Here is a 12,272-nt window from a genome sequence, read left to right on the forward strand (position 1 = left end):
TTCAAATAGCTTGGCAGTGGCTTTCTGCCCGACTCATCGCTAAAGAAAACTCAGTGCCTTCTCATCACCTTTACTGTTTTATTCTGAATATTCCCTGCTTACTAAAAGCCTATCTCTCAGCCCTATTTAGTACATTTAAAAGTCTGAGGAAATTACAGAAATACCACCCTCATCACATACCGAAGGGGGAAAAGCTATGAAGAAATAGTCTCCTGCTTCTCCTCAGCAACTTTTACCTTCCTTATTCTTTCCATAGTTTTTCTTCTCTCGTGGTAGTTTCCTATAAAATTTTGCCTTATTGTTACATTTTTACACACAATGAAATGAAAAACATCTACTTTGGCCGAGAAACTAAAGGTGCTACTGCTCTGCTACCAACTCCAATAAATTCACATTGGGCTTCACACCCAGTTAACCTTTATTTAAAGGATTGAACATTCCCATCTTAAGCAATTCTTTGATTTATAAAGGAGGAGGCAGGCTTGTTTAGCCTCCCAACCTTAGCTTAAATCATATTGCTGCCATGTTCCTGGCTGTTGTTGAGGCCTAGGTGGTTCCCTTCTTTTTCTTCATAAGGTTGAGAAGAAAAAACATAGCCCCATCCAGGCCCAACTGGAATTTTGTGCAGAGACAGTTTGAATTGGTCTGGAAAGTGTGACTTGCTACCTACTTACTCACCTATTCAAGCCTAGAAAACGGTCTACCAGACACGGTAGTGGTGAAAGCCCCGACTCTCCTGTCTGAGGTACTAAAGTTTGTTCTAAAGTAGATCTTGGCCAGGTCCCTAACGGTCCGTCCAGCAGAATGATGCTCACACCACTCAGCTGTCGGGTGAGCTTGGATTTGTGAATCAGCTTGGGAAATGATCGTTTCTCTTGGATTTACCATTAGGTTCTGTCCCTAACAGGGTCTGCCCATCCGACCCACACGCTGGCTCAGTCTCAGCACTAAGGTGCACTATGGAAGGGACTGGACAAAGACTAATATTTGAGATCTCTTTGTAGCACAATATGAAAATGGTAGGGGATTTTGTCCTCTAACACCAAATAAACTTGCTTTTATAACAAGAGGATATACTGTTCAATGAACAAAATTGTTTCCTCCACCTAGGAGCAATTCTAGCATTGGCCCTTCCACTTTTGTTGAGGGAAATATTAACTGATCTCTCAAATGCAGATGTTGAGAGGACAAGTGTGTTGATCCATCTTTTGTTTTTACACCATAGCTCCATTTTCCAAAAATATATATGTATGTACATATATATATATTTCAGATTTACAGGGAATATTTTTTTGTGAACAAGAAAAGAACTGTCAGCAGAAGCCATGAGAATCTTTCTTCTCAGGAGACCTCAATGATTTCCATGCTGCCGGAGAAGCTGGACTGACTGCCCACTTTCCCCAGTTCTTCTCGCGACCTGTTCTCCGACATGATGCTCTCTCCAAACTCCATTTGGCAGCTTCTGCGTTTAAACTGCTTTTCAAAGGGGCTCTCCTCGTGCCAGCTCCGCCGCGAGTCAGCTCTGTCACTTGGCTTCTGCCGCCTGCGCACAGAATAGACTTGGTCGCTGCACGTGGGCAGCTGGCTGCAGCTGTAGGCAGAGTAACTGGCACTGCCTCCGTAGATGGCCGAGGCAGAGTAGAAATGAGAGGAGTCCGTGGCAAAATACCAACTATTGGTCAAGGAAGGGGTAGAGGTCTGGGGAGCCAGGATATCTGAGTGCCAGCCCTTGAGACCCAGCCCAGCAGCAGACTTCGTGAGGTGCTGCTGGCTGGTGGAAAGGCCAAAAAGGAAGTTGGTGTGGTAATTGTCTTCCACGCTGCCACTCCGATGCAATGGAGATAAGAAGGACCTTTGGTTGGCGCCACCGCTGCTGGTTCTGACTGAGTGTGGTCGCTTGCTCTGGCTATCTGAAGGCCTGGTGGTCTGGGGCTTCTTGGGGATGTTGGCTTCCTCCTTATCTGGGCTGGTTTCTGGAGTCTGCTCTGATACTTCCTGAACTGGGGAGAACTGGCATAGCTTGTTGGTCCCATCCAGAGCAGTGGAAGGTTTGTAGTATTCCAAAGCATCCTCTGACGAGGAGAAGCCATGTAAGGATGCTGTCATACTGGCTGAATATGAAACTGATTTAATATCCAGAGAGAAGGAACGCTTGAGCTTATTGCTGTCTTCCAGCTTGTCTGAGGACAGGTGGAGCCCATTGAGCGCCTGTACCAGGGGGCTGTCCTCTAACAGTGATGGCTGCATGCTGGGCACACTGGCAGGATGCACAGGCCTTTGCCCTGCTGCCTCTGAGGTAGCAGAGTTGGCACAGGGTGGACTAAAGGACATTTCGCTTTTCTGTCCACCCTCTGAGACTGCAGGGACAGGTTCATTTGGCTTCTCCAGGTGCAGCAGCTTGAGTTTGCTTTTTGGCCCTGATGCTCCAGTCTGGTTCTTAATCTTCTTCTCATAGTCTAGGAGTTGGCCCAGAAAATTGAAATTTGGAGATATAGTTGGTCTTTTTTCTTTCACAAATCTATGAAGAAAGAAAAAAAAAACAAAAACAAAATACCTGAATTCTATACCTACACTTTACCTTAAGAATATTAAGTGGACAAATGGTATAGACAGAACTTCCCAAACACCTTTGGAAGATGACTGTTTAAAAAGTTTATTACCTGTCCCGGGAGCATGCTAGAGAGAGGGGTCAGGCTCCAAAAGCTCTAGTTTTAGCTTCCTTACTTTCAATGACCCAAGGCTTCCAATGCACGTGGTGGTAAGAGATGATTCTCTGCTCCCCCACTCCCGACACACACAGCAGTGCTACCATCAGAAATGCAGTATAATAGCCAATCTTCAGCTTCAGTTTTCCAATGTCATCCCCTCTCAAAGTGCTCAGTCACTTCTCAAGACATTTCACATTTTATATTAATGACAAAGAAAAACGGAATCGGATGGTCAAAGTATCAAAGGAACATTTCTGAGTTTCTTCTTTTTGTACTCAACATGGCAGAATAACCAGCTAAAAGCGGCCTCTGTGTGTTAAGCATTATACTAATGCATTTAATTATTTATTTAAATAATTACCTCAAAACCACCCTGTATCAATCAGGCGGGTGTAATTATGGCCATCATATAGGCACACAAAAGTCCTTAAGTGACTTGTCTGAAATCATACAGTTATTGAATGATAGTGCTGGGATTAAAAACCAGGTCTAATGTCTGGGTCCATTTTTGTAACCACCATGTTGAAAGCGATTCATCAAAGGATAAAAATAATAACTGACAGCTTTTATATTTTATTGAGGAAAAAAAAGAGTCTTAGAGCTAGTAGACAAATTCTTCAGTGGCCCCTGAACTTCACATAGGTACTCTTCAGATGATGCAGGAATAAAACTACATTGAAAAGCTGCATTTGTTTAAGGAAGAGAAGAAAAAAAAAAAAAACCTTCATGGAAATCGAGTAACCCAAAGCAAATTAACAAAGCCAGAAATCACAGGCTCAGCTATAACAAGCATAAATGTAGGGTCCTCATGAGACTTGGTAACATGAGATAAGAGTGCCTTTTCGTCTGGTTTCTACATGGAGCAGGAGGACCTTAAGGAGAAAAGCCTGAATGGAGGGCGAGGTTGCCAGTGCAGATAAATGGAGGATCCATCCACTCCAGTCTCTTTCCTCACATTTGGAAGCTGTTCAGGTAGCTCATTTCTTTTGTCCAAATTTCCCAATTTGAGAAAAAAGTTCAACTGTTAAAACAGGCCTGCTCCCTGTGTTTAAATATATATATATATATATATATATATATATATATATATTTTTTTTTTTTTTTCCTGTGTTTATATTTTTTATCACATGAAAACTAACAACCTCTACCCAACAAGGCGTGCAGGGGACTCAGATACATCAGTCACTAAACAGAACTCCAGTCCTGGGCAGTAAGGCCACTGCCTGCCTTCCATTTTAAAAAAAGGGGGAGGGGGTACCCAGTCAAAATTATACACAGTAAAATCTGGCCAACTCTAGAATGTAGGAAATTTTACTCAATGAATGGAGTTTGATAGTTATCTGAGTTGCAATTAGAACAACTGATACTTCCCCAATTAGGGAAAGGAATAAATTCATATAATAGAATAGAGATCTCTACCTAGATTTGTTGTTTCTTAAACTTAAAAAGTAGCTGAGAATGTGTACCCCATAAATATGTACAATTGCAATGTATCAATTAAAATAAATTTAAAAAATAAAATTTAAGAAAAGTAGCTGAGAATGAATCTGACATGACAGCAGAATTAATACTAAATAGTAAAACTGAATTATTTTCCAATCTTTGCAAGACCCCAAAATCCACAGTAACCTATAAAGAATATGACTAAAATAATCATCTGCTTTAACCTGGTTACCCACTCTCATATGTCTTCATGTTTCAGGTCAAATGAAACATGAAACAAGCCAATCACACAAGACACGTTCCTGCCCTCACCTGTAAGCTTCATCTAAGGACATGTCCATCCTCTTCATGATGTAGGCGATAGCGATGGTGGCGGAGCGGGAGATCCCAGCTAAGCAGTGCACGAGGACACAGCCATTTGAGGCTTTTGCTTTCTCTGTATGAGTCAAATTCAAGAAAGATCACTAATAGCAATTTTGTTCAGCAGTGAAATCTTGTTTCCATTTACTTAGTGTCTTTCACCTGAAAACCTCAAAGCAAATCTCATCTATTTACATATTTCTCCTTTCAATATTCTTCTGAGGAGGTAAGAGAAGATAATTTCCTCACCACTGACATACAGGACAATCAAGGTCCAAAAGTGTTAAGCAATTTGTTACTAACTCAGGTTGCCTGACTCTTATTTCAGTACTTTTCATTGTGTATTTTTTATATCATTTATTATTTTAATAAATTTTCTTGGGTATAAATCCTACATTGTGATTATATGGTTCTACTTGCTTAGTACAGAAAATTTCAGAAATCCAGAAAAGTATATAAAGAAGGAAATAAAAGCATCCAAAATCCCACACCTATGATATAGCTAATATTTTGTTTACTCTTATTATCTGACACTTCCATTTTTTTCCCTAATTACATAAGAGATCATATTAAATTTTTAAAAATCTGTTTTCATTTCAAATATATGTGACATACATTACTATTTAAAAGGGGGTGGGGTGTGGGAGAGGGAGAGACTGGATCACAATATCACTTCACAACACAAGAAGATGTCTGACAAAGTTACTTTTCAAATGCTGAAACTCAGAACCTGTCTTCATATGAGTTCTCTATTTTTCTTTAGAAAACTTGTGTGTGATAAAATGGCTCAATTTACTTGCTTAATTTAAGAAGAAAACCATGTATATACTATGAATCAGATTTACCAGGTCACTTTCATGAAGACCAAAAGAACTTTTATCTCTTCCTTGATACCCAGGAGTTAGTGTCTTATTGCATCACTTTAATTTCCCATAACATGGTAGAAGGACACGTGAACATGTTGTTAGAACCAAAAAACCATGGAGATTCAAACAGTGCTGCCCTCTCTCACTGTCGAGTGGCTTAAAAAGCTTACATGTGGAAATGGATGGAAGCAACGAATGTTTTAACCAGTACTATGACTGCCTCAATTCTAAACAATTACATGTGTACACAGCCATGAAACTATATTCTTTCCTTTTCATTCTTGTTTACAGTTGATAATATCAAAGGTTTACCAAACCTTACGTTAAAATTCTTATACTTAACAGATATGTAAGGAAACTGCTTTGGCAGTTGAATAATACAAGCTACTCCAATCTCACTGCTTATGTTATAAATATTATACATTTCTAGAATATATGATTTATAATTGACTCATTAGTATAAAACACAGGGGTTTTCAATAGTTTATCAAGCAGCTTCCCTTCTAGATAGGGAAACCAAGCACAGTAAAATAACAAATGAACACTGAAACAAAGAACTAAGTACTATACAAAAGAATGATGTACAAAGCCATGTACATAAGTCTCACGCTTACACAGTTCTCTTCTCTCAACAATACAGTTTACCCTGTACGACTCTCAGTATTTCCCCTTTTGCTTTGCCTACTAAGAAACTCAAAGCTAAGGTTTTTCACTCAATTTCAATAGGAAATAGCAATTCACACTTTCTATCATACTTGTACCTTTTTTTGTCCCATATTACTTGGTTCTTGCTCTTTTATCTCATTTTAATGTGTATGTGTGTGAATATGTGTATCTTTTGATCCCAATCTGTTATTGTAAGTAACCCTTACTGAAAGTAATCGGGTTTAAGTTTTTTAATGTTGACAATACTCTATTTTTAATAATTATCTCAAAAACTAGATGATAAGGACCTAGAAGGGTCTTGCTTCTAACATTCTCCCAAAGGATCTAATACTAGGCACATAGTATGCACCCAGTTAATATCGGCTGACTGATGCATATTTTAAAAAGCAATCTTTATAAAAAATTTGCAACAGGTTGGAAGGAAACAAAACAATTTGTGTTGCAATATTGAAGTTTCCTTTTCTCTGTTTTTCAGATTTTCTGCATTGTGCCGCCTATACTGTTCTTACAACTGCAACTCTTGATGATGTATTTAAAAAATCAAATTAAAAAGTGGTTACAGGGCCGGCCCGGTGGGTAAAAAAAATCTAAGCTTAAAAAAGGGGAGAGAGGTCTGAAATGAAAAGCGTAAGGACCATGTGAGGATGAGAAGTTACAAAGGCTAAAAAGAGGGAAGTAATAACCCAGTGAGGTTATAGAGTACAGCTTTGGGGAGAGGGAAAAAAAGGAACTTCTTGTAACAATTTTTAAAATATTTATTAAGAGCCAATTATGAGTCAGGTACGTTGCAAGGTATTCAATGCACATATATTATCTATTTTGTTCCTCACAATACCCCTGTAAGGTAGGTATATAATCTTTAGTTTCCAGATCAGGAAGCTGAAGCACACAGAAGTTTTAAGTAACTTACCCAAATCCACTTCACTAATAACCAAGGAAGGCAGGACTCAAATACTGACAGTTTGGCCCCAAAGTACATGTTCTTAGTCACCTCTCTATAGGTTATCAAGTCCAGGTATGGGGGTACATCTTCAAATTACATTCTCTGCTGTGACTAACCATGGCTTAAAATGAGAATAGCAACAATGACAGTGAATAGGGTCTGGATTCAAAGTGGGCTGAAGATTTTACCTTGAATTATTTGGGTGGGATAAGGACAGGGGCTCTAGTAAACAAGACCAAGCAAATGAAATACAGATAGTAAAAATATTTACAGATAATTACAAATATATTAGGGTATGTGTTTGTGTGTGTATTTAACCAAGTTGGAACATGATAAAGTTCCTTTTGTATGAAAGAAAAGTGGCGTGATGATCCCATATCTCTCATAAAAGAAGAAAATAATCTGGAAGCAAAGTTATTCACATTCTCTCTTTTCTACTAACCCCTTGTAAAGCTTAGATACTGTCATGACTTGTTGGAATCAGGTTCTCTTCTAGATAGATCCTGAAATTGCACTTTTTAGCTGAAGTCAGAGCCAAATGTCTCTGAATAAATATGACATGCAATGGGAACATTAACCATAATTATGTTTTGAAGAAGGCAAAAACAGAATGATATGTTGAATATTTCAATGTACAATGGGGGGCATTAATTTTTGACTTGGTGGTGTCAGCACCATGCTCTCCCAAGTGAGCCATGGGCCAACCCTAATTTTTGGAGTTTTGTTTGTGATTATTTTAATGTGAATTGTCGAAGTCATTTATTTTTGGATGTTTCACAGAATGAGTCTTAAATGAAGATGAAAGCCCTTGGCAATCTGCGCCCTAATTTTTGGAGTTTTGTTTGTGATTATTTTAATGTGAATTGTCGAAGTCGTTTATTTTTGGATGTTTCACAGAATGAGTCTTAAATGAAGATGAAAGCCCTTGGCAATCTGCAAGTGTTGAAAAAAAAGAGAACTGCTTTGGAATTACTCAAAGCTCCAAAAGCATTACCGAGGAAATTCCTCCCATAGATGAAAAACATAGCAAGGGAGGGGGCTTAATTTACGTAATTTCACTTAAAAAAAAAACAAAACTAGTTCTTTTATTTTTAATTAACCAATTGGTTTTAAGTAATCAATTCAGAGTATGTAATTATGGGTTAGAGTGCTCAAACTTATGTGACTAGGGGAAAAAACAACACAAATTCCTCACGTGGAACACTGAGAGTCCCCACCTGGTGACACTGCTCAGGAGCTAGCAGTGCTCCTCCTCTGTTCCCACTCTCCACTAAAGCCATATTTCAATACCCATCACCAATTTATGACCAGCAGACCTGATCCTGCAGCACCAAAATGTCACAACAGCACCTAAGAGTCAGAGAAACTCCAGAACTGAATAGGCCCAGAAGCAAAACAAGGTATGGTGCCAATCAGATGCCGCCACAACCCCTGACAAGGAAATGACCGCAGGCGAGCCAGCGAGCGAGCATGCGTGCGTGTGTGCGGTTTTTATTAGATACAGTGCTACTTGAAATTATTGGCACATGGACTGTGGCTTAGAAGTCTTTGATATAAAGACTTTATTTTTTTTTGCTGGCTGGTATGGGGATCTGAACCCTTGGCATTATAACAGACATAAAGACTTTAAATGTAATGGGATTTGTATTCACAGGATTTGACCTTTCTCTGGGGAAAACATAGCAGCAAGGTAATAGGGAGTATCACCCAAGTTTCCAAAAGTCTTTTATAAAAGGGGGTAGGGGGGCAGAATTTAACCCCAAATGCTTAACTGATTTTCACACACTTGCAAATACATAGTCACAGATTCTATAAGACTTAACATTGGTACTGTTAAAAGTTAGCTTGGATTTCACAAGGCTGGTCCCTTAGGGACAGCATGGCACACATGTCACGTTGACCATTAAGTGAGTAAGCAGCACCATGTGTTATTTTCAGACTTTTGAAATCTCTGAAATAGGCTCATTTTCTCTAAAGAAAAAAAAGGTGTGGGTGTGTGTGTGAGGGAAGGGGTACAATTATACATGAAAATGTAACCTAAAGGACTCATAATATGATTTGAGCTACTTACCAATAAAATCTACTGATTTGTCCAACCACGGCAAAATTTTCTCACAAAAGCTATCATTCACAGGCACTCGCAGGAAATGAGACTCAGGGATAAAGTCAGGCTTTGGACAGGTATTGCTGGCATTTAACACATAACCAATCCCATTCTGTTGCATCAGCTCCTACGGAGGAAAAGAGCAATTAAAGTGATTAACAATAGACTAACATGATCATTTTAAAAGAGTAAAGTTTAATGTAATGACAAAAATTACCAGTTCCCTTGAAATAATCAGAGTTCATTCACATCAGTGAAATACAAAAACCCAGCAAAATAACATTTAGAGACTTAAGTCTAGAGCAAAAAAATTTTAAGGACAAAAAAGGCTGTTTAAAATAGTATGCCTGAAGACCACACACCATGAATATACTTAATTTTGTATTATCTTCATTACTAAAGAGAGAAGCAGAAAAAAGAATACAAAATAAAACAACAGTTGATATGATTTTAGAATATATACACACACAGGAACATTTTCTTCCCACACCAAACATGCTGTTTGTTCTCTAAGATACAGTCTAAATACTCTCTTTGAAGGCTGTGTCTATTTCCATAGCTTTAATTATCACTTCTACATGCTAATGGCGCACGTTTGTGTGTGTGTGTGCGAGCGCGCGTTATCTCCTCTTAAATTTCCAACCCATAGTTCAACTATCTACTGGATATTAGGATGTTTCACATGCCCTTCAAATTCATAATGTCAGAAACTAAACACATTACTTTTCTCCCTTCTCTGCCCCAAACTCCTTTTTCCTTTCTATAATCCCAAAACTGGTTTACAGTGATAACTAATCCACCCAGCTAGGTGATCTAGAAAATCATTTGGCCCCTTTCTCTTCCTCATGACCTCCATCCAAATGGCTGCAAATCCTTGTGGTATTACCTCTTCCATTTATCCTCCTCTCTCTACTCCTATTCACTGCTCAATAGTTAGTCCTCGCCAAGATAGCTAAAAAGGCCACCAAGGAGCTCTGGAAGTTCACAGTTTTTCCCTCCAATCATATTCTGAGCAACTAATCTTTCCTGTAACTGAGTATGGACTAAGTGCTTTATCCACACTCTTTTAATTTCATTATGTCTCATTTCCTGCTCCTGTCCCACACAACCCCCCAACACCAACACATGTACTCCCACCCTTCTGCGTTTTGTTCACACCATTCCTGTGCTTAGATATCCACACTCTTTTAATTTCATTATGTCTCATTTCCTGCTCCTGTCCCACACAACCCTCCAACACCAACACATGTACTCCCACCCTTCTGCGTTTTGTTCACACCATTCCTGTGCTTAGAAGGCCCTGTCCCTCTTCCTGATGACTCTCTTCCCACTTCTCCCACTTGTTTCACCTTGTCTATCAGCTCCTTCCCACTGAGGCATAACTGACCATTCTGTTCTCTGAACATCCAAAGGACTTCGCTCACACATTAGTAAAGCACCTAGCGTGGTGTGTTATCATTAACAGATAACTCTTATCTCCCCTACTAAATAGTGAAATAATGAGTGAGATCTTGGACCGAGCCCTGCTTGTCTTTCTACCTGCAGTACCAGGTATGCAGCTGCACTCAGTACGCGTTTGCTCAGTTGACACTCCATCTACCACTTATGAGGCAAGCTGCACAATCCTGCTTCAGCTAGTCATCCCATTGCTGCCTCTCAGAAAATGTTCCAAGCCTAGGATAATTGTTATTCTAAGCAACCTTGGCCATATTTCTTCCTTTTCATGGAATGCTGTCCTTTTCTACAAATCTTTTTCAACTGCCTGAAAGACAGTTGGTAATTTTCTTCCTATTTTACCCTCCTGAAACATGCCTGTTCCCCAATATCTTCATTTACCACATTTGGCACAATAACTACATTTTATTTTACATAAAAGGTGGATAGCATATATCCAGACTCTGTATGCAGCCCTCTCTCACCTCTGAGATGACAACGTCAAGAAACAACTTTTGGGACTAGGTGGGCTTCTTAGATTCAACAACACCCTTCAGCTGTGCCACAGCCCAAGGCTTCAATGTTCTCCTATGCTTTGGTTAGGCTGTAAAGATCTTATAATGGTTTTTACCACAGCATTTAAACTTACGTACACGTAGCAAAGGTTACATCTATTTTTCTATAGATGAAACAAAGCTACCGAGTTCATCTCATACCATATGATCAACCACAGGGTACAGAAGTATCCCCCATGTAAGAATGGAAAAGGCTTTTCTCGCCAATGGTCCTTAAAGGAACCACGTGATATTTCTTTCTCCTTTCCACCAAGCGTACTACTGATTCAATAAAGTAAAGGGAAATAGTAATATTTCTTCCCACCCAATTCAATAATGAAGACATCATAGAAATTTCTGAGAAAAGAAACTACAGTGTTATCTACTATACACAATCAAAAGACAATAGGGAATTCTCACTAAGCACAAAACAAGTTGCAAGTCAATGATGACTGTCCAATTTGGTTTCCCATGCAAAGAATATAACAATGTATACCTCTGACAAGTAGCCTAATAACCTACATTTTAGAAAAACTACAATTTAAATCAAAAAATATTTTTTGAGCACTTTGTTAGAGGCCTATTAATAATATAATATTATGACACATGGTACAAATTGAGAAAATATCTAACATTTAATGAATGTCTACTATGTGCCAGGTACTGTGCTAAGCGTTTAACTGGATGGTCTCATTTAATCCTCACAACCACCTTTGATGTGGGTACTATTAATATCCTCACGTCACAAATGAGGAAACTGAGGCTTAGAGAGGTTACATAACATTTCCAAAGCCACACAGGTATCAAGTGGTATAGAGTTAGGATTCAAATCCAAACACATTCATCTCCAGAATCTACCCTGTGAATCACCATACGCTGCAAATTTAAGTTCATTCTAAAGCAAATTAGACGGAGCAATAAAATAAGTAGCCTACACATATGTATATATTTTTAAATAAAGTATTAGAGTGTAAAGTTTTAATTTCATTCTTTTTTGTCCTTTTTAACTATAACAAATTAGAAGGCAAAGTTGTGAACTTCTGGTTGTGAACTTCTTTGAGGAGAATTTGGGAGTAACTCAGGCCACTGGATGGCTATTGGAGAGGACACTTGTCCAGGTCATATTTTGCCCTCTCTTTTCTCTTCCTATCACCTCAGTTGCAGTCCCAGGCACTATTATGCTGGTCTTTCTGC

At 38.9% G+C, this 12,272-nt stretch overlaps 1 protein-coding gene across 1 annotated transcript in view; it reads right to left on the reverse strand.

Moving 5' to 3' along the window:
* Positions 1-405: 405 nt before the first annotated feature.
* Positions 406-12,272, reverse strand: part of DUSP16 (dual specificity phosphatase 16) — a 71,999-nt gene continuing 60,132 nt past the window's right edge. The window contains exons 5-7 of the mRNA XM_008575506.1: positions 9,058-9,217; positions 4,464-4,587; positions 406-2,518 (exon numbers count right to left, since the gene is read on the reverse strand). Coding sequence (XP_008573728.1) covers positions 1,342-2,518; positions 4,464-4,587; positions 9,058-9,217 — 1,461 coding nt within the window. The 3' untranslated portion in view covers positions 406-1,341. The remainder of the gene's footprint in view (positions 2,519-4,463; positions 4,588-9,057; positions 9,218-12,272) is intronic.

This window comes from Galeopterus variegatus, unplaced genomic scaffold, assembly GCF_000696425.1.
Source record: "Galeopterus variegatus unplaced genomic scaffold, G_variegatus-3.0.2 Scaffold1201, whole genome shotgun sequence".
NCBI lineage: Eukaryota > Metazoa > Chordata > Mammalia > Dermoptera > Cynocephalidae > Galeopterus > Galeopterus variegatus.